The sequence below is a fragment of the Bidens hawaiensis genome, unplaced genomic scaffold, assembly GCF_021521415.1.
Source record: "Bidens hawaiensis isolate Kalapana, Puna unplaced genomic scaffold, B.hawaiensis_p1.1 tig00018669_1, whole genome shotgun sequence".
NCBI classification, from domain to species: Eukaryota; Viridiplantae; Streptophyta; class Magnoliopsida; order Asterales; family Asteraceae; genus Bidens; species Bidens hawaiensis.
The window spans coordinates 230,119-252,218 of NW_027492830.1; the positions used below are offsets into that span (position 1 = coordinate 230,119).

Here is a 22,100-nt window from a genome sequence, read left to right on the forward strand (position 1 = left end):
CCTACAAGAATAAGACCTAGTTGCAAAATTCCCGCCAACAGAAAGCCAACTTCGCCTATTATTATTATTTTTTTATTAACGGCCAACTAAGTAACGTCGGGTACTCCGTACCCGGCCCCCATTGGCTAAAGGTAGCCCGAGCCGGCCACTAGTCCGAATGGACGGAGCCCCTAGCGGTCCACCTGTTGAGAAATTCACCGGATAAAACCCGACCTCCACGCCCGCCAAATGACACGACAGCGAGGAGCCGGTAAAACCGGATGAGATCAGGACTCAAACCCTGGTATCTCCCATATTTGGTGATAGTGAGGTTTGAACCCCCTACCCTCACTAATAGAGTGAGTGCTCTGCCACGAGCCACATCTAATTTATGATTATTATTATTATATCTTTGTATTTTATTTGTACCCCCAAATTCAGAGTCACGAGTTGAGCTGACTGAAATCAATCAGAGTCAGAGTTAACGTCCGTCAGTCTCATTCACCGTCAGGTCAGTTCAGTTCAGTTCATCCGTCATTCTAACTTACGATTTCGATTCTCATTATTATTCGTTACACCTTCTGTCATTTTTGCATTATTAAACCTAAACCTTTATATATGCGTAGTAATTTGAAACACCGTTGTTTAGGTTTAGGTCTAATTCAGTACCAAAACAGTTTCTTTCGGTGTTGATGGTTAATTCGTAGGCGTAATTATGGAACTGTTAGGGTTTAACCTCATTGCTGCAACATTATTAGGGTTTAGGGCATAATTGATTCATTGCTGATAAGGGGTGTGCGCGGATCGGTTATTATCGGTTTTCGATTAATCGGTTCGGTTTATTCGGTTAGTTTTTTGGTTAATAACTAATTTCAAACTTGGGCTAAAAGTCTTACTTTAAAGTATATGAAATGGATGCATAAATACATGAAATTGAATTCATAAATACATGAAATGTAGATATAAATATGTAAAATGGAGGTATAAAAACTAGAATTATATGAAATTATGAAAGGTTTGGTTCGGTTAATTTCGGTTAACCGTGGGTATAAAAAATAACCGATAACCACTTTTCGGTTAATTTTGGTTAACTGAGGGTATAAAAAATAATCAACAACCACTTTTCGGTTTATTCGTTTATTGGTTAATTTCGGTTCTGTTTCGTTTAATGGTTCAGTTATTTCTCACCCCTAATATTTGCTGATGATTGTGTTTTTAATGAAAGGATGGTTGTATTGGAGGGTGGTCAAACCAACCACAAATCTGTCTCGGTTACTAAGCAAGTTAACCGGTTGGGAAATGAGGAGTCGGAGAATAACGTTCGCGATCAAACTGTTTTAACTAATGGAGTGGCTGCCAAAGTAAGCAACTTTTCTTGCATGGAATTCTCCATTTAGGATATGTTTGTTCGTTTTACTACGTTGCGAACCAGTTCTTGATTTTTTGTTGCCTAAAATCTCTAAAGGAGTTTACTTTTAACATTAGTTTAAGGGTCCACGTGGAGAGACTTATATACTCTTGTTATACCGAAAGGAAAGTATTTAATTTTGAACTCTTGATTCTAATCTTGTTTTAACTTCCATTTTGGAGGCATTAATATGAACTTAGAGATGGTTCCGGCGAATTCTCTTCGTTTTTCTTTTTTGTAATTTGAAAATGCTTACTTATTTGATAACAAGGGACGGCGTCTTTTGCTCTTTTGTTATCCTTTTTTTTCTTTCAATTTTTGGTAGAGACATGTACATTATATACCAGCGATTGTGAGTGATGTGAATATGCTAAATTGCTAATTAAAGATAGAAAAAAATTTCTGTATTTATGAAAGGTGTCGACTTTGTAAGGATGATATCATTTTACACTCTTAATGTAGTCCTGTACGGCTGTACTCCTGTTTTAACTTTCTTTTTGGTAGTATTTTTCTAATTTAATTGCAATAAATGCTTTGAACTATGTAAAAGTACCAATTAATATATACATTGAGTTAGAAAAGTTTTATACTTGCTTTTGTAATTGTCAAACCTGATAATTATCTGACAAGAGTAACGTTTTTGAATGTTTTTATAAGCAGAAGTTTTTATTTTGGAAGTATTTAGCTATGACTAGTGTCTTATATAGATATGTTATTTCTTACCTTTTTTGGTGGATAATTTGCAATATATAATTTATGATACGATTTAATTACAGAAGCGTTCAGGGAATCACAAAGACATGACTCTTGAGGAAATGTATGGCAAAGATGGTGATTTTGATGACGAAGATGACAGTGATTGGGATCCTTTAGAAAAACGTACCGGGAATCACGAAGACATGACTCTTGAGGATATGTATGGCAAAGATGGTGATCTTGATGACGAAGATGACAGTGATTGGAATCCTTTACAAAAACATGTAACGGTTGCTACATGGTTTTATGTTAATTGTACAATGTTGAACCTTGATGCTATCTATTGCCGTGTAAGCTCATGTTAAATTCTTTTGTGATTCAAATTCTTTTTTTAAGCATTAATATTATGTATTTATGATTTATCTCATCCAGGATGTATTTTCTGCTATCCATGATTTTTAGTACTTGTTAATAATTTGCAAGACAATTTTTGTGCAGATATGCGGAGAGCATAAAGAATCTGGAATCCTTAGGCATGGATTTCTTGCATCGTCTTTACATGAGGCGGATTCGGTTATGAATAAACCACTGGAACAGAATGGAAAATCAGAAGGTGTAAATCGTAACTTTCTTTTATTTATGTTTATTTTCAATAGCAATGTTGCATTAGGTTTATTTATGATTAGTTAAAATGTCTTACTTTGTTTTTGTTTATTTAGTCATGGAAAAAATATTTTCTCAATTAAAATCTGTTCTTTTTATGCTAAGTTTTCTCATTGCCTTTGATCTATAATAGAAGTGTTTTACTGACGAGTGACGTGAATGCTTTTCAATAAATCAGTTAGATACTTAGATGACAATATCAGTAACTATTATATTCTTTTTATAACTCGTAAATCCTTAAACCTAGCTAAACCCTCTTTTCATTTTCATATGTTTATTGAATGTTGATGTTTCCTTTCCCCCTTTTCATTTTCATGCTAATTTTGTTCTATCAATGTAGCTTCTTCACGACCTACGTCGCCACATAAATTAACAGCTGTGGGTTTTGATGAAAGAATGTTGCTTCACTCTGAGGTAAGACCTGTTCTTGATGTCTCAATTTTAATAAATGCTTTCTTACAACCAACCACTACCCTTCGTTTTTTATCATTCTTGTTATATTTGTGTAGTTCAAAAATAATTACTTGGTCTTTATGTTGTAGGTTGAGATGAAGTCCCATCCTCATCCTGAAAGGCCAGACCGTCTTCGAGCAATTGCTGCCAGCCTGGCAAAGGCAGGTGTGTGACTTTTACCTTTGACGAACTATACCCTTCTCTTTTTTGGCTATTTTTCTATACTTGACCTATTATTTATAATACCATCTAATGATATTGTTCGGTTTATTGATTCCTTGTAGGTATATTTCCTGGAAGATGCCATCCGATTTCAGCAAGAGAGATTACACGAGAAGAACTGCTGACGGTAAGCATATTTCTCATTATATTATAGTCAGCTTGTAAGTTATTCAATATTGGACAGATAGATATTATATAAACAGTTAATGTGGTTTAACTTTGGCTATTGATCTCGAATTATCATGATCTTTGTTTTAAGGTTCACTCGAATGAAAACATCGAATCCGTTCAACTTTCAAGCCAATGTGTTGCTAGGTATACTAAATAATGATAATCACTATTGTCTGTCTATATAGAGTAACAATAATTAAATTGGTTGTAATTGTTTGTCTGGCAGTTATTTCACTCCTGATACTTATGCAAACAAAGATTCAGCACTTGCTGCAAGGCTGGCTGCAGGATTATGTGCTGATCTTGCTTTTGCAATATATTCTGGGCGTGCTAAAAATGGATTTGCTCTGGTAATATGAATTTGAAATCTTAAACGAGGTCACTATAACTCACCTCTGGATACTTTAATTAATATATGTGCGACGTGGCAGGTGCGTCCGCCAGGTCATCATGCTGGTGTGAAACATGCAATGGGATTCTGCCTGCACAACAATGCTGCAGTTGCTGCATCAGCAGCTCAGGCTGCAGGAGCTAAAAAAGTGTTGATTCTTGATTGGGTAATTCTGACTGATAGTTTTTCCATATCAAAGTTTTTTGGAAATAATATGAAAGTATTATATTAATTATCTACGTAATCTATTTGTAGGACGTGCACCATGGAAATGGTACTCAAGAAATATATGAGCAGAACAAAACGGTAATCCTTACTACCATTGATGCTACTTTCTTCAGTTTGATGATATTTTATATTTATATCTATATTGATTTGTTACAGGTTTTGTATATATCCTTACATAGGCACGAAGGTGGGAAATTTTATCCTGGTACTGGTGCAGCCCATCAGGTAGGTACTTGATCCCTTATTGCTCAAGATATTGGGCTGTAATCATGTGGATGCATTCACATGTATTCTGCATGAGCTATGTTTTTGTTTGCATTTTCCAATATTATAAAATTACTGGAATTCTGCCAGGTTGGTTCTATGGGTGGAGAAGGATTTTGTGTGAATGTTCCATGGAGTCGGGGAGGAGTTGGTGATAATGATTATATTTTTGCATTTGAGCATATTGTGCTTCCAATAGGTTACTTCTTTTTATCTTTTTTTATCCTAATCTGTGTATTATAACAAATTTGTTTATTTATTGTAATTCATTTGATTGCAGCTCGTGAGTTTGCCCCTGATTTTACAATCATTTCAGCTGGATTTGATGCTGCAAGAGGCGATCCACTTGGATGCTGTGATGTAAGCTTCTTATTGTATATGTTCTTATATTTATTATAATTAATAAAATCTTAAATCTTGTAGGTGACTCCTGCTGGTTATGCACAAATGACAAAAATGCTGTCTTCTTTATCCAGAGGAAAGTTGCTTGTTATCCTCGAGGGCGGGTTTGTTTTTCACCTTTTTAAATTTTTTTTTTTTGTAATTCTTTGATCAAAAGACTTAAAACACGTTATATATTTATATTTATATTTTTTGCAGCTACAATCTTCGTTCAATATCATCATCAGCTACCGCAGTAATCAAGGTTTTACTTGATGAGAAACCTGAAAACATGTTGGAGAATGTTATACCTTCAAAATCTGGGCTCCGGACTGTCCTAGAAGTTTTGAAGATCCAGAATACCTTTTGGCCCAATCTAGGGCTCATCTTTTCAGATCTGGAATCAAGATGGGGATCATATGCTGCTATTCAGGAAATAAGTGAGTTCATTGTTATCTTCTGTCCCATACCTTATTTTTTTAATATTATTCGAGCTATCAAATAAAGATCTTTTTTTTTCAAAACCAACTTTTGCAAAACGAAAGGTCTTTACATAAAATTGTAATTGACCTTTATCACGTAAGCGTGATATACACTTTGCATGATATTCTTGAAAATGATTTAGGGAATCTTTGGTGTTGTGTGGAGCGGACCACTTAAACGTCCTTTTTCAAGTTTTTAAATTACGTCGTAAAATGGAAATAAGAGATTCTGGAAATTTCTATGAAATTTGGGCTTACATTTATAAAATCTAGATGTAACATTTTCGTTTTCTGCATCTCATTATTGGTGTCAAATGTGGTGGTCGGTTGTAGAAGTGGCAAAGTGGGCGGGTCAAACTGATATCTTCTGCCGGTTGGGTTGTCCGAAACACTTTGTCCAAAATTTAAAAATTGTAAATCATCCGTGTGATAAATATTATTAGAAAAATATCGAATTAAAATAATGATAATAATAATATACTTTTTCGATTAACGTGATCTAGTAGGTTTTATGCATTAAAAATACCCCTCGTCTGCTTCCGATCGTTTGACCCATAATGAAACTGGTGCAGTTTTTGATTTTGCGGTATCTAGTCTAAAACAAGCTGTCCAAAATTTGTATTTTTAACCTAAATCTATTTTCAAGAATGTCGTCTTCACTGAAATCTTGACGGGCCTTTTTATTATTTTTATGATTTGTACATCTTGCAGAAAAGAAGAAAAAATGCCGATTTGTGGTACCAATATGGTGGAAGTTGGGACGAAAAAGTTTCCTACATCACACCTATTCCGAGCAGCTTCGTCTAAACTCAAGAAAGCGCATAAAGTCATCATTTTGGCTCTAAAAGTTCCCCAAGTAGTGTTTTCATTGTTTTTAAGGGGGGTTTAGGATTAATATTTAATTTTGAAGATATTATGATGGGGTATTTTTGTTTTTGATATCTTTTTGACATCCACAGACAATGATGTTTGACAGCTTAACTTTGGCAATCACCACCTCATTCTGTGTCACATTTTGGACCTCACAAAGTTGGAGGAGAAACCACCATATCCTGTCCCCTCATCAATCAAGTAAGGTACAACTTTCATTGCAAGTGGTACAACTCATTCTACCATTATTATTCTTTCTGGTACACATAATTGCAAAGAAGAAAGAAAAGATTGTGAGTAGATTGTACAAACAGTTGGTGAAAATTCTTTAACCAACAGAGATTGATCATTTGGTCCTTTTTGTCCTGATGAACCTTTCACAATCTAATTATTATTTGTGAAAGAAAAGCCCACCATTTGGACTGCATTGTCAAATGCTACCACTATGACTAGTAGATACTTTAATTATTGCATAAAGGGTAGTAACCAAAAAAAGAAATTAAAACTTCTTGAATTTTTTAGTGTTTTATTGATGCATTGTTGGTGGTGGAGCCATCGGGTACACAACCGGCATCACATACGGCGGATGATGGCTGTGCGGCATCATCACCGGTGTTCCAACCGCCGACGGCATATGCCCGGGAGCTGCAGCAACCGGGTGGCCCATCGGTGCTCCGTACATACCCATACCCGGGGGCATACTCGGTTGGTGGGGCCGATGTTTCATTGGCGCCCCGACCGTTGACGGGTTTGTACTACCCGATTGGCCCGTGATCGGGACATGGTGGGACGCCACGTCACCGTTATTAACGCTTGTAATATCGTGAATGCTCGTTCGCCTTCGGTCTCGGTTCATGGAGTTTAACCTTATGAAGTATTTCTGTGCATGACTAGCAACTTGTGTTGGTGTTCTTGATATCACATAGTTTCTTGAAATGCTTCTCCAGTCTCCTTTACCAAACTTGTCCAATCCAAGTAGAAACAACCTGCATTTGTAACACGTGCATAAGTAGTTGTACCAACAGCCAAGCTCAAACAATAGCATTATGGTTGTCTGGTTGTTGGTTTTAATGTTTTATAATAGGCTATGTTGTTCACTAGGCAATAGGAGTTGTACTATATTCATATGACAATAATTGGCTCCTGACAAATACATTTCCCAATTGTCATATAAGCCACAACTTGTACTGTATGTTACTTAAATTCTACATTCATATCTTACTCATTAGCATGGTACCTGTACCATTAAAGTAACATTCTTGATATTATTATGTTATGTTTAGATTTAGATTTAGATTTATCTATACTTTTGGCTTAGATTATAATTACTAGTTATATAAAAGTGATTACATACCTATGCTCTTCTTCGGTCCATGGGATTCCTTTTCGGCGCTCTTGTTCCGCCTTCGAATTCCCCTTTCCGCTGCTTTGGCCAGGGGAATCATGACCGAACCCCGAAAACCCGTTACTATAATTACAAGAGGAGCGTCGATTCGAATTTAATCCGCCTCCATTCGGGTTGGTAGAAGACGATGATGACTCCTCTCCAAGGTACTTTGGGACCAGAATGAGACCGCCTTCAATGTCATCAACATCTTCAACAAGTAATTGGTAGTGTTGTTTCAACTCTGGAATGGTTTTGGTAGGTACAAGTGAGGCAATTGTATCCCATTGGACTTCTTTGGAATCCTGATTCCAGTGGGTAGCAATGGCATTCTCAAAGGCCTTATCTTCTTCTTTGGTCCAAATTTTAGATGATGACATGGTTGTTGTACCTATGGCTTTAGTGGTTGTACCAAGGAGTTGAATGAATGAATGGATGGATGTTGGGTTGAAGAGTAGAGAGGTTGTGTGTGTAGGTTTGTAGAATAAAAGTAAAGGGGGGGGGGGGGGTGAAGGATAAGAATTGGGCATCAAATGTATTAATGGAATAGGACCACCTTGAAGTTGAAGGGATGGGCTTTCTTGTCATTTTTCATCAAATAATACTTCCAACAATTGCTAGACCTTTTTCCACAAATTCATACTTGTCCACAATTTTCAATTTGCAAATTCAATTAAAAAGTAAAATATTAAAAAAATATATATTATTTAACTAATTGAAAACATTTTTTTATAAAATATAGTTCTATATGTTTAAATATATATAGATTAAGGGGTGCGACGTATTCGCGCAGTGAGATAGTTTAACTGTGAAAGTCATCGTTCGAGAAAAAAAAAAGAGGAAAAATAGTATTCTAATTATTCTAAATATTGAGGTTGAGAGAAGAAATATTATTCTAATTACCCTCTACCTTCAATTATTCAAAGAAATTATATGGCCTAACAAATTTCACTATATATAGAACTATAAAGTAATATAAAGCAGCAAATTTTACTATTCAACTGAAAAATAACATCATCATTTCTTACCATTGCACTGAATTTGCATTTTATATTCTCAACGTTTTTTGACTAATATTTAGAGGTTATTAATTATATATTCTTAAATATTAAATTTATTCAAACGTAAAATATCATTATAAATTGTTAATAACTTTAAATTAAACCTAAAATCCAACATTGTATTTTATTTATTTTTTTAGTAATACTGATAATTGTTAATATTGAGAATGATAAATATATATTTCACAATAACCTGAAACGTAAAACACGATGATGAATACATATAACACAATGACCTGAAACGTAAGATACAATGGTGAATACATATAACACAATGATCTGAAACGTAAAACATAATGAAACTACATATTGCACAATGACTTGAACGTAATACACAATGAACATAATATTGTTTTTCTCAAATTAACTGAATGTCACATGTCAATTCCGAACGAAAGACAATGAATGTATTACAAAATGACTAAAACGAAATGATAAGTAAAAAAGACAAACGTTGAGCACAAAGATACAATGACGAACAAAAGACACAATGATGTAATTTTTGTTTTAATTCTTATCTTTAATATGAGTATCAATTGAAAAACACAATGACCAAAATCTATAGCACAATGCATAGAAAAACTCAATTAAAAAAATGAACAACCAAATAACACAATATAAAAAACTCACTATTTTTCTATATTTTTATTAACAATATGATATTCATATTAAAGATAAAAAACGTTTTTTATTATAATATATTTTTCAAATGTTGTATGAAAAATTTATGGACGTTTTAAAATGGTGGAGAAATTGACATGTGTTTTGCATGTGAAAAGAGAAAGTCATCATAAGTGGGTTATTACCTTAATGTCATTCTCATCAACGTTTATTCTTAAATTAATCCCCACAATCCAAATCTAAAATCAAGAAATTAAATTCTTTCTCACACTTCTTATTTATGTTGTATTTTGTATTTTAATCTTACCCTACAGATATTTACTTTTCTAATTTAAGGGTTTCAACAGGGAGAGCAATGACTCATGATTTGGTAATAAAACTTTTATATATCAATGAAGTTACATATTTCAAATATAGTTACATATATATCAGGCAGGGGAAAGTTAGCATACAAATGTAATTAACGTGCTAATTGTAAGAATTAAATAGAGTAATTATATATACATGTAAATTAATTGTGTAATTGCATCATAGAGTAATTATGTAATTACTCTATGATCATAAGGGCATGTGTAATGGGGCGACTAATAGGGGCGATGGGGGCTACAAAATTCAGGAACACCTCCCCCCAAGGCAATAATAGAGGCGATAAAAGGGGGGTGTTATTTGTCGCTTGCAAGATTTAAGAAAATGTTATTATTTTATTGTTATGTGTGTGTGTGACACACACACACATATGTGTGTGTATATATAGGGGAGAGATAATTTGAGAACCACTTGAGTTATTAGAACTTTGAGAACTCAATATGGACCACACATTTAATTAAATGAGTATGAAATATGTGGCTGAGAATAATTCTGATTAAAATATTAATCAGGAGAGAGAATAAGTATTTCTGATAATTACACAAGTTTAAATGTTAGTTACACATGTGTAATAGGTCGATTCGGTGTGTAAAAAATTACGGTAATTTTTTACACATTACTTACACTTACGTATTACACATGTGTAAAAAAATTCAAAAAAAAAGTTGTTAAGTTGAGTTCTTTCGAGTTCTTAAAACTCAAAGCGGTTCTTACAAGAAATCAAACATATATATATATATATATATATATATATATATATATATATATATATATATATGAGGCTACAACACCATTTCACCCATAAAACAAAATCCACCATTTACTGACGTGGCACCACATGTCACAAAACGTCTCATTTTGTAGCTCATCCATTACACATAGCCTAGGTACATAATTACTCTACTTGTATATATAATTACTCTATTTATTTCTCACAATTAGCACGTTAATTTTATTTATATTTAATAACTATAATACATATTATACCATAAACTTTTTTTAAACGACAATCTATTATACTCAAACTCTTACCCCCATAAATAATAACACTTGTCTGGCCCGCACCCTAAAGGTAATTATATCATTAAATTAAGTCAAATACCAATTATTGCATTATTTATTTTTTTTTATATGGATAATTCATGCATAGTGGAGCTACAAAATTAGGCAACAAGGGATGAGAACACCGCCCCTAGACGACAAAGGGGCAATAAATGGTGTGTGTGTGTTTGTGTGGGGGGGGGGGAATATTTTCGTTGCCTGGTTTGTTTATGATAATGATGATGTGGCAATCAACTATCAATTGGGGGGGGGGGTGATTTTTGAGCTACAACGCCGTCCTCCTTGGGCTACATATCACCCATTTTTTGCTACGTATCAAATCTCTCATTTTGTAGTTCCTTCACTGCACCTAACCTAATAATTATTATACTTTCTATACCAACTAGACATTATACATTACATCGTACATGACATCATTCTTATTATGCCTAATATAACTTTAGAATATTAATATTCTAGAAAACTCAATGTTAAAGTTATTTATATAAATACAGTTGCAAATTTGTGTTTTAATTGTTATACCTCGTGTTTCCTTTTTTGTATGTTATGGTTTCTTTCCATCTTTCTTACAATTCTTTTGGCTTTATTTCTTTTTTACTTTTTTATTTCTTTTTTATTTATTTTCATTCCTTTTTCATATGTTTTTTATTCCTTTTGTTATTTGTTTTGAGTTAACTTGTGTATCAACCTAACCAATTAACTAAACACATTATTTCTTTTTTAGTTTTGTTTTTTTTATTTTTTTAATAAACTTGCATATACCCTTAACCAAATTAGGTGGACACGCGGTACTTTTCTTTGCTTTATTTTTTGTATGGTATTCGTTGCAGCACGTAGGTTTAGACGTTACATAATTTAAAAAAATAAACTTGCATGTTTCGATACCCTATTGGTTACATTACAACTATAATTTTATGTACACGCTGCCCCTCATGTGTCTGGATTGGTTTATGTATAACGAAAGTGTGACAAAAAAGTTAGTTAATAGAAACACAATTAACTCAAAAACAAAAAATCACCTTTAAACATTATTATTTTGACTACTGATAAGACTTTATATAGGGGCTACTAATAATTTTGAAATCGACTTTTTTAACGTTTTTGTCACCGAAACTCTAATTCTAATTGGTCATTCCTTTTTTTTCAAGGTGCAAGGAAAAAAACAATTTTTACAATTGTATTTTACTAAACCATATTTTATTATATTTATATCCACAAAAGTTCCTTTCACGTGTCTTGTTTCTTATCTATAATTTCGTATGTTAAGAACTTAGACAAAATAATGATTTTGTGATTTATTTTAAGTTAAAAATAATTGATATAAGGTTATATTAAGATTAAGGCAATTATGGAATGGTATGGTGAGGCTGGCGATGCGCGACAATAAGAGCTATGCCTATGACATTATGAGTTTAAAACGGTAGCAACATGAGGCGTGATTGAAAGAAAAAAAACTAAAATTTATGTAATATCTGCGTTGTGAAACGAGAGAAGGAAGAAAGAAAAGTCGGCTACAATGTGGCATGGGGAAGAAAGATGGAGAAAGATAGTAAAAAGAGAAAAAAAAAACTTTTAGATTCTAATCCAATGTGTAATAGGAAAAAGCTATGTAGGCATTCATCATTACATATAGAGTGTAAATCTATAACTACACAAAGACATCAAATTCATGTGAAATGGCTTCATATTCTTTAGTACTATGTGTTTGGGATCATCTAATACATGAAAACTACGTAGGAGATCCATGCAACTAGATCATTGGACAAACGACAATGTAAACGTTAGTGTAGAAATTCCCTTCATTGCTGCGAAATAATACAACACATCTAGACTTCGATCATTGAAGAATTTGAATGACTGAGAAAACCTTTGAAATTGTGAGCATCATTAACACTATCCAAATACCACTGACGTGTTATGCAACTGTATGGTCCATTTAAGTCGACGACAGAAGAAAATGGTTAGATATTGACTGCATGATAGGCGAAAAATGGTCATATGGGCGTATGAAATGCAATTAAACGATTCATATAGTGTGTTTGACTACAAAGAAATAAACGATGTGATCACTAAGAACACCATATGACCCATATGAAAACTTGCACTGCCTGATTAACCTTGTTTAATTTGTAATTCATTTTCTCATTATTAGCATTCTCAGTTTTCAAAGCTTTAGTATTTTTCAACTTAATTGCCTTATAATTTAATCTCTTTAGCCCAAATTTCTTTAGCATTAAGGAATGATAACGACTTTAGTATTATGATTCTTTTACATCATCTCCAAGTCTGATAAACCCGAATCACTTATCATATCTTTCCTACTACTATTTATGTTGCACTTAACTATTTTCACACTGTCTATGTGTGTTTTAGACTTTAGTATTTGTATTTTAGTAATTTACTTTTAAATTTTATAACTTGTGTATAATGATCATTCATATTCATGTGTTCTAATTTTCTATTTACTATTACAACTATAGTCTTGAAAGTAGAAATTATTGAGCCTGAGGAGCTAATTAAGGATTAGATTATATTTAGGTGTATAATTAATGATAAAATAAAATATGAGGACCAAAATATCAAGAAAATTAAATGGTATTGCAAGTGAGTTTATGAAATGAATAATGAATAGTGTAGCTTTCCAATAGGGGCATACTCTACAAATACTATAAGCATTTGTCAATTAATGTTGATTGTTGGTATTCATAACATGGGTTGTGGTTCATGTTTAAACTTAAATATGTCCATTTACTCTCCTAGAAAGTGACATTACATTAAAATATCTTAACTAGTTAGGAAACCTTAGAAACAATCACAATTTTTCTCATAAAATAGAAGATAACGATATACATATATATAACATTCATCACACAAACAAACTTTACGCAAAGAACCACATAAACACTTGTATCGCTTGTGTATTTATATGATTCTCACAGTTCTCTACTTAAAACTGGTAACAAGGAGAAAAGATATGAAAAAAAAAACGAAAACAAACTGCTAAATTAAAATTGAAAATGTTATCAACAACTTGAAAGGCAGTTTAAAGAAAATCATTCTCAGAACATGGCTACTTCTAAAACACAAATTCCTTAGCTCTGTATATACACTAGTACCCGGAAACCTGGTTCTGGGCAGCACATTTGCATAATACACATTCCACAATCCCGAAAACACCCAAATCAAGAAAACCAAAAAACCCAAGTGATGCCAACATCTTTTTTTTTTTTTTTTTTCATATGACTTAGAAACATAGAACATTTGACCGAGGGTTTTATAGTCATCATCTGTGAACATAAAAGGTAAATTAATAGATGAAAAGATTAAAAACCATATGGTTACCGGGAAATAAACACTGACCTAGTATGAAGATCATGGCTTGAACATATGTTGAAGATGTAAACCTTTAACAGATTTTGAAGCAACTATGAGAAGATGATACATGTTATCTAGTGGGTGTTTACATCATTAACTATGTGAAAATGGAAAGTCCGTTTCCTTTTTTACTTTTTAAAGGGTATTATTGTAAAAGAGTGGCCCGCTCAGGGTTCATTAGCAGGAGATGTTGCATATCTTGGGGAAGGACATTGAAGACCGCCTGCAAATCTCCTTTAAGTTTATGGTAGGTTGCTTTGGATTGATCAACCGAGTTTTTATCTTGCTGCATGAAAAGAACATCATAAGATAAAAATTAGAAACAAGCATGGGCTTTTATGTTGAATTATTAAGTCAAGCATGTGGACTTCCAACATGTTAAAAACTGTTGAAATTTGTTCAACGGAGATATACACACAAAACCACTTTCACTAACATTTAAGATTACAAGAATCAATGAAAGTGGTAATAATGGTAAAATATCATAATCTACAACTTAATTATCAACCTAATATTGTAACATTTATTTCTACAAACATGTAATTATATTATCATTAACTGCAATGCAATGCAATCATTTATCTGTAACATGTCACAGAGTACTAGTGAACTAGACAACTATGTCTAATTCTTAACACAGGAAACAATTATGCAGCTGACAGTAGGATACAACTCTATGACTCATATGCCTAAAAGTATGCCTAACTATAATATAAAAGAAGAGAGAGAAAATGCCTAAGGCATGTGCCAAGTAATGATTTGATTAGGCATGTTTTAGGTATATATATCTACTCATCGGTTATATACAGCTTGCTTCTAACCAGAAACATTCAGGTGTTAAAACTTTTTATGCCATAAAAAGGTTAATCTGGTTGTCGATACTTGGTTATTATTTAATCTCTCTGTCCCAAAAAAATGCAGCACATAAGTAGTTTAATAAAAGTCCTACACTAATAATTAAACACTTATTATACCCTCAAAATGGTTCAAGACATGATAGACGCCGGAATCAAAACGTATGGCCCCAACTCCAAATATTATCAACGAGTTTTGTAGGCAATCAATATGCAACTTAAAAAATCAGAAAATAATGATGTAGGGATTATCTTTTTACTTGAATTTAGATTTTTATTATCTTTTATTATTTATTTAAAATTCAAGTTTCCTAATTTTTATCTTTATACGCAGTGGAAATGTGTACCGAGTAATAAAAAGTTAATTTCAGATTGATAGATGACCAAAAAAAGGTAACAATGCATGTTCTTAGAACAACCCAAAACAGAAAATGAACAAAGAAGAATAACAAAAATGCTTGCCTGCATTTCAGCATGAAGATGTCTTTCAATCGCATTAAACGTTTCAACGATTTCCAACTCAGAAGATTTGCTGATAAATTCTTTTATATCAGCATTCATTCTTGCTTGTCGCCACAATTTGCATTGTTCTTGCTCAGCCACAGCTCGTTTTCTTTCAAACCATGGCTTAAAGTTATGCCCTTTCATAAACCGCCTGAATTCATATCAAACTTCTTAATATCAGTTACGCGATACAATAAAAAAACAGCAAACAAAAGATACACCATATTGAAAGAGAGATTATTATTACCTGTAAAGATCTAGCCAATTAGATTTCATTCTCTTTGATAAGAATTTTCCCGGACCTCTAGTCGACAAACTTCCAAGAAACTCATCAGCATCAAAAGCATGCAAAGGGGGTGGGTCAACAAACGGAGATGACCCGACAGACGGTGTATTGGCCCTAAAATACGGGCCAAACGGGGCTAAAAAGTTAGTAGTAAGCTCCAAGAAATGACGACGCAATATCTCATTATTAACAACCGACATTGACTCTTCTACCCTTGGTGACAACCCTGCATCAACAAGTCGGTTTAAAATAGACGTGTCCGGTTTAGTAATTGGCACGTAACTGCTCCAAACAGCTTCTTTATGTTCTGTCATGAGACAAAGCGGACCCTCTCTCCTCAATTTCACAGCATTCATCAAATTTGAAGGTGAAAATTTCTTTAAGTTAAGCTGTGGAAAGCTAAAACCTTCGGGTCGGGTTGATATTCTACCGGTTGAAGCCCGTGAAGTGAAGGGGAGCCGGGTCGAGTTGAGTGTCGGGCTTCCAACCGACACTATGTTTGGAACTGTACGAAGCGATTTTAGGAAAAAAAGATTTGTAACGCCTAAAACCATTGGAGGGAAAATATCGCCTTCTTGGAGCGAGTTTAAACGAGCAAAATATGGGTCGTGTATGGTGAAATACGGTCTGAAATCAACACTAACGAAAAGTGGAGCAATTAAACTAACTAAACTAGCAACTGCTTCACAACATTGCGGCGGTGTCGGTGCTATAATTAGAATCGGCTCACCAACAAGTAATAACTCCCATAATAACCAAAGTTGTAACAAAATCCCTTTGAAAATCCCAAAAACATCTGAATCATGAAAAAGCCCATATGGGATTGACTGGTTTGTCGGCAGAAGCGGAGCCATTGAAGACGCTGACTCTTCAAATGCCACCTCACCATCAAAGGATAAGCTGTGTACAGGTGGCAGGTTGACTTTAAGCGTAGCATTACCAATAGGAAGCTCCATGAGTTGACCGGGTAAAGGTGAAGCCCATGTTGAAACAGAAGCAGCAATACAATCTAAAGCTTTCCTTCCAATGTCAAAATATAACGGACCCATAATTTGTAACAAAGGTTTAAATAAACTAGAATACGGACTGTGCGATAATATCACAACCGATTTCTGTTCACCCCCTCGTTTTAACCTTTCATCATGCCTCTGTCTGTTAAATACAAAACCATACAAGTACTTAGACTCATTTCCATCCTTCCTTTTCGGTACCTTTTCACCTGAGGAAACTTGTTCACCAACAAACCTCCCTCGTCTTTGTACTCTAAAGAAGAACATGCAGTCATGGATGCTCGATCGGTTATGGTGTTGGGAAACCGAATCAGGAAACGAACTGAAAGCAACATCAAGTTCCTCTTCGGGTGTAAGACAACCAGGCGGATAACACTCTTCAATAAGCTGACCCTGCTCAAGGTCAAACCTAATTATGCAAAACGCAACAATCCACTTTTGCATAGACTCAGGATCAACATCTGTATTGGACTCTGTCTTCGGCGAAAAAGATGGAGACCTGCTCATTTCCGGCTAACAATAGAAACCTATCTTAAATATTATCTATCAACTAACATGGAGATGTAACCAAGCGTTTGCATTCACCAGAAGCTATGCAATGCAGAAGCAATAACTTGAGAAATGCTGCTGCGTCAATTAGAGAAGATTCATAAATTACAACTTGAAAACAAAGATAATAAATCAAGGCACGGGATCGATAAACTCGTTAGAATAATTCTCTAGTCCATATTTATAGATCTAACCCTAACTTGGTGATTAAGACATCACCTGTAATTAGCAACAATAAACACCTGTTGAATTATTAGGGCTATGAATTGAACATCTAGTAAAGAAATGAAGTATATGAATCATAAGAGACTGAATCAAACAGGTGTGAAACCTAATTATGAAAATGCAAACAATTAATAGACTTGAAGTAGTAGTTTAGTTAAAAGGATTAGACTATCTATACAGATACATAATAATAATAATAATAATGCTGAAAACTAGACCTACCTAGAAATGAATGAAATTACAAATGATAATGCGAGATCAAATAAATAGTAAAGGATCGATTAAAGGTTGTGATTATTATTATTATTATTATTACCTGAATCGTAATCGGTGGTGTAATTAAGAGATAGAAGTAAGTTGCAGATCTGAGGTACTGCTAATGCTAATGGTGACGGTGTTCAATGTTTTGATTTTTGGCTGAGATTTTGAATGCTCAACAAGACGAACAATAACAAGATTTGGGGTTTCTTTTGCTTCAGTTAAGCCTCCACTGTTTATTCTATTACCACTGCTCGCTCGATGTGAAAAACACACGAAACCCGGTTTTACTTGCAGTAAATTTATTTACGTTACAAAACTATAAAAACCTTCATACTTCATCACTTTCCAACTAGTTTTATTAAATAAATAAAATAGTTATAATAACGTGTAAGTGAGTTCTCCTTAGGGCTGATCACAAGCCCAGCCAAGCCGAATGACTAAAATCGAAATGAGTTAAAATTAAATCGAGCAATTTTCAAGCATTATTTATTTATTTTTTCACCCTAAAAAGTTCAATGAGAAACAAGTTTGAAGGCTGTAAATAATATATTTTGTAAAGAAATTAATAGATGTTAGACAAACATGTAATATGTTGTGAATTTTAGGAGAAAGAAGTTCGAAGTGATATATAATTAACATGTAAACAAATTTCTAGTATTCTGAATACTTAAATCGAATTAATGAAACTATAATATTGACGAATAGGAAAAATTTTAAAAGGTTTAAAAAATTGTATGTATTTTATGTGTGTTGTCTATATATTTATATATTTGTTTATATATAATTATAATAAATTTACAATATTCGAGCCGAACCGACAGATCGGCTCCTTTACAGTCGAGCGAAAAAACGAGCGAGCATTTTCTGAGCAATTTTCGAGTGAGCGGCGAACGATTTGAACGACCCCTAGGTCTGTTTTTCAATATTTATTCTAGATGATCCCAACCTTGGGGCCAAGTGGTAGGAGACTTGGGTTCTTCAGTGGAGACCCAAGTTTGATCTCCGCGTGTGTCACTTTTGATGAATTATGACTATGAAGGATTTGAGCTAGGCATTGCGAGATTGTCAGTTCGAATCCTGAGCCCACTCGGGTTCTAGTCCCGCTGTGTGTTACGCTAAAGAGTTCTGCTCTTGTGGTGGCACGACAACTGCCAAGTGACGGCCGACGGTATGGTTTCCGGGGGAACGCTCAAGCCAACTCTGAAGCCAGCGTGTGTCCGGTTAAGCAACATAGTCTGGCCAGAGTGAGGCTACAGAACTATCAAGTTGACTTTAGATTTCACCAGGGTATCGACAGAGTCCTATAATAAAATTTTTACGGTTAATAAAAAAGTTCCATCTCAATTTAATCATGTTATGATTTTACCAAACAAATAATTTGATGTAAATCATTTAAGTCATTAATCTAATCATGTTCAAACAATATTATGCATATAAATTGTCAAAATCATTGGTTGAAATTTAGAGTTAAAAAGGCTTTTGAGGTCAGATTCATTGTTTCAATGAATTTGTTTGTGGCGGTAAAAATGGTGGATTGTGATGGATGGTGAAAATGACCCTCTTAAGCATTGTTCTCAAAACTAATCAAATCGGATAGTAAAACTAAACATCGTCTACAAAATCAACATAGTTAGGTACTCTTGAACCGTCTTTATTTATAATAAATTGATCTGGTCAAGTACTCTTGAATCGTCTTCATTTGAAAACAAGGGCCAATTAAACCGGACTAGTACTGCATTACTACCCTGGTAAAACATTTGACTAAACAAACAATACTTTATAAACATATATTTACAGTTTGTCCACCAAAATCAGCTAAACATTACAATTCCACTATCTAAAGTTAACATTTTGTTGTGAAAATCAGTCACCTCTCACGCTTCATAACAGTTATGCATCGACAGCCAAACGTTTTCCGATCATAACACGACAAATCGGGCATTTTTGACATTTTTCACCGCATATACTGCATACAGAGAGGCCATCAAAGTTAATATAGCAATTTAGAGATGACAAACTTATATCCTTTTACCATAATTAAAAAAAAGTACCTGCAAAGAATACGATGCCTGCAAGGGAGTAACACCGTGTTTATTTCTTTGTCGTAGCAAATCCTGCATAAGTTTTCATCCTGCAGTTTGCATATAAACATCAGATTATTATACGCACTAAATGAGTATGTTCAAAAGTCAAGATTCTAGATTCATAAAATCTCACATTTTGAAGTCTTTCATCGTCTTGCCGACTGGATTCCGTGATTTCCGCTTGCTTCTTCTTGGGAAACGTCTTTACACTTTCATGTGGATAAGTAGAAAACGTGTTGTATCTGCAATTCATATGTGAAATAAGTAGACAAAATGGCAAAATCGTAAATTCGTAATTAACTACAAAAATAGTAAATTAAACTTGCCTAGAAGACTCATTGCAGTTAATTCGTGTTTGTTCTCCCCGACTTCCAGTTGACCGCAAACCAAGCCTACATAGACACACGGTACAATATATAAACGGTGAAATAAAAACCAGGCTCTAGCCCATTTGACCCGTTTGAAATAAAACATAACTTGAGTCAACAAATTTATGAGTAAACGAGTCGGTTTACCTGGACCCATGCTGCAAAGAATCAAGGGTATCACGGGGTCTAGCAGCACGTCCAACGTATATTACCGTATCGGTCCTGGTATATAGTAAAATGACGATTTTCTCCCATAAATTAATTGCTGCACAAACTACTCCTAATCCTTGCACTAGAAATACGGGCGAGAATACAACAGGAAGAGGAATAAGTCTTGCAGCAGCAGGTTTACCCTGCAAGTCAACGTATTTATTAACTGTTTATTAACAATTAAATGGTTTATTTGCAATAAAAAAGTAAGTAAACTGAAATTTAAAAATACCTCCAAACGCATACACAGAAGGATTTGAAAACATATAATGAGAAATTTTATGAAACAGCCATACGTGCCTTGTAGACCACACATCGTATTCTCGGAGATATCCTCTGTGGACCGCACTATGCTACTATGAATCACTGGATTACACCACTTTGTACAAACTAGAAACACAAAACACTCTGCAATGCTGTAACGCATGAATATGTAACATGTTATAATAACTAGAGACGAAAAATTATTAAAAATTTAAAATATAAAGTAAACATGTTACCCGAAATAAATGAACAAGTTCCACCAGTCTAAAGAATTTGGTTCACCTGATAATTGGAAGTGATGAGAAAACAGAAACTAACACATCAAAAGTGATCTGACACGTTTAATATTTTGGACAGTCGTTTAAGGAGGATATTATATTACCGCATAGCTTTTTAAGAGTGAACACAGTACCGATACCAAAGAAAACCATAGAGATAGCTACCCAAAAATGCTGAAAATATAGAATAATCATTTAGCAGTAGTTGTTTCATCATGTTAATATTATAACGAGTTAAACTTACAGGAAGTGCCAGACATATTGCGTCACTCGAAATTTCATCATGTTCTGACAGTAAACCTTTGCACATTCTGCACATCATAAAATACATCAGAGTTCAAGGTGTTATTTATTTGTTTTACTTTTTAGATAAAAAGATAGATGACCTGAAATTGTCATAAAAAATAGCTGCTTCAAATGCCAACAATGGAAGAAAAACAATCTTCAAGCTTACTGCGCGAAACAAATTGTAAATTTTTTGAAATGTGAACATTCGAGATTAACGAAAACAAGTTTTGTATTATTAGATTTAATCAACATACAAAATGAATTCTGCAGAAAGACGTAAAGAAGCAGTTCAAATACAATAAGGAAAGGTACACGACGCGGCGCCACCTGTAAATATAAAACCGAGGTAATTAATTACCAATGTTATCCCCTTAAAAAATTTCAAAAGATAAAAATAATATCACACATAAAGTCCATGGAAAATGAACGGTCCACGTGAAGAAGACGTTCTTTGGGCAACAATTACATGAAATAAGAAAAGCGGGAAGAACACAACCCTGCATAATATATATAAACAATAACAAATTATTATTATTATTTCATTTTGTTTAAATTTATGTATCAACAGAGCATTCATAAGAATTAACATTTGATAAATCTTTTCTTGTTATATTATCCAGTTTACAAACTCATCAAATATTATATAATCATTCATAACATAACATAACATACCACCAAGAGTAAGATACAAGGTGATCGAGTTTGAGAACAAGTAAGAGTGTGAAACAGAAGAGTGAAGCATGAGCTGAGAAAGCCTGTGTGGAATCTAGGATTCTGTTCCTCCTCATGTTTTGCTTTCACCCTGACAACCAACAAAACCCTAAACTAAACTAAACTAAACT

At 33.8% G+C, this 22,100-nt stretch overlaps 4 protein-coding genes across 5 annotated transcripts; 1 reads left to right on the forward strand and 3 right to left on the reverse strand.

The window, feature by feature from the left end:
- The first annotated feature begins 409 nt into the window (after positions 1–409).
- LOC143556702 (histone deacetylase 15-like) lies at positions 410–6,349 on the forward strand. Of its 2 annotated transcripts, none has more exons than XM_077045962.1 (17): positions 410–490; positions 1,205–1,340; positions 2,164–2,433; positions 2,582–2,696; positions 3,087–3,160; positions 3,289–3,364; positions 3,484–3,548; positions 3,681–3,736; positions 3,819–3,942; positions 4,024–4,149; positions 4,239–4,289; positions 4,368–4,436; positions 4,566–4,674; positions 4,756–4,835; positions 4,899–4,981; positions 5,076–5,296; positions 6,050–6,349. In XM_077045962.1, the coding sequence occupies exons 2-17, from the start codon at positions 1,206–1,208 to the stop codon at positions 6,181–6,183; spliced, it is 1,788 nt and encodes a 595-aa protein (XP_076902077.1). In that variant the 5' UTR covers positions 410–490; position 1,205; the 3' UTR covers positions 6,184–6,349. The 2 variants fall into 2 exon arrangements, with proteins under 2 accessions (XP_076902077.1, XP_076902078.1); XM_077045963.1 differs by having other exon boundaries at positions 463–485.
- A 102-nt stretch (positions 6,350–6,451) lies between these two features.
- LOC143556703 (transcription factor MYBS1-like) lies at positions 6,452–8,009 on the reverse strand. Its single transcript, XM_077045964.1, has 2 exons — positions 7,563–8,009; positions 6,452–7,194 (listed from the first exon to the last, which is right to left on the reverse strand). Exons 1-2 carry the CDS (start codon positions 7,970–7,972, stop codon positions 6,735–6,737), a joined length of 870 nt encoding a protein of 289 aa, XP_076902079.1. The 5' UTR covers positions 7,973–8,009; the 3' UTR covers positions 6,452–6,734.
- A 5,547-nt stretch (positions 8,010–13,556) lies between these two features.
- Positions 13,557–17,909, reverse strand: LOC143556704 (uncharacterized). Its single transcript, XM_077045965.1, has 4 exons — positions 17,822–17,909; positions 15,683–17,358; positions 15,394–15,586; positions 13,557–14,363 (listed from the first exon to the last, which is right to left on the reverse strand). The coding sequence occupies exons 2-4, from the start codon at positions 17,236–17,238 to the stop codon at positions 14,223–14,225; spliced, it is 1,890 nt and encodes a 629-aa protein (XP_076902080.1). The 5' UTR covers positions 17,239–17,358; positions 17,822–17,909; the 3' UTR covers positions 13,557–14,222.
- A 1,752-nt stretch (positions 17,910–19,661) lies between these two features.
- Positions 19,662–22,074, reverse strand: LOC143556707 (uncharacterized). The gene is made up of 12 exons (XM_077045967.1): positions 21,931–22,074; positions 21,665–21,755; positions 21,513–21,585; positions 21,357–21,423; positions 21,215–21,281; positions 21,075–21,144; positions 20,929–20,974; positions 20,661–20,844; positions 20,366–20,571; positions 19,984–20,242; positions 19,818–19,897; positions 19,662–19,732 (listed from the first exon to the last, which is right to left on the reverse strand). The coding sequence occupies exons 1-10, from the start codon at positions 22,044–22,046 to the stop codon at positions 20,167–20,169; spliced, it is 996 nt and encodes a 331-aa protein (XP_076902082.1). The 5' UTR covers positions 22,047–22,074; the 3' UTR covers positions 19,662–19,732; positions 19,818–19,897; positions 19,984–20,166.
- Positions 22,075–22,100: the final 26 nt, after the last annotated feature.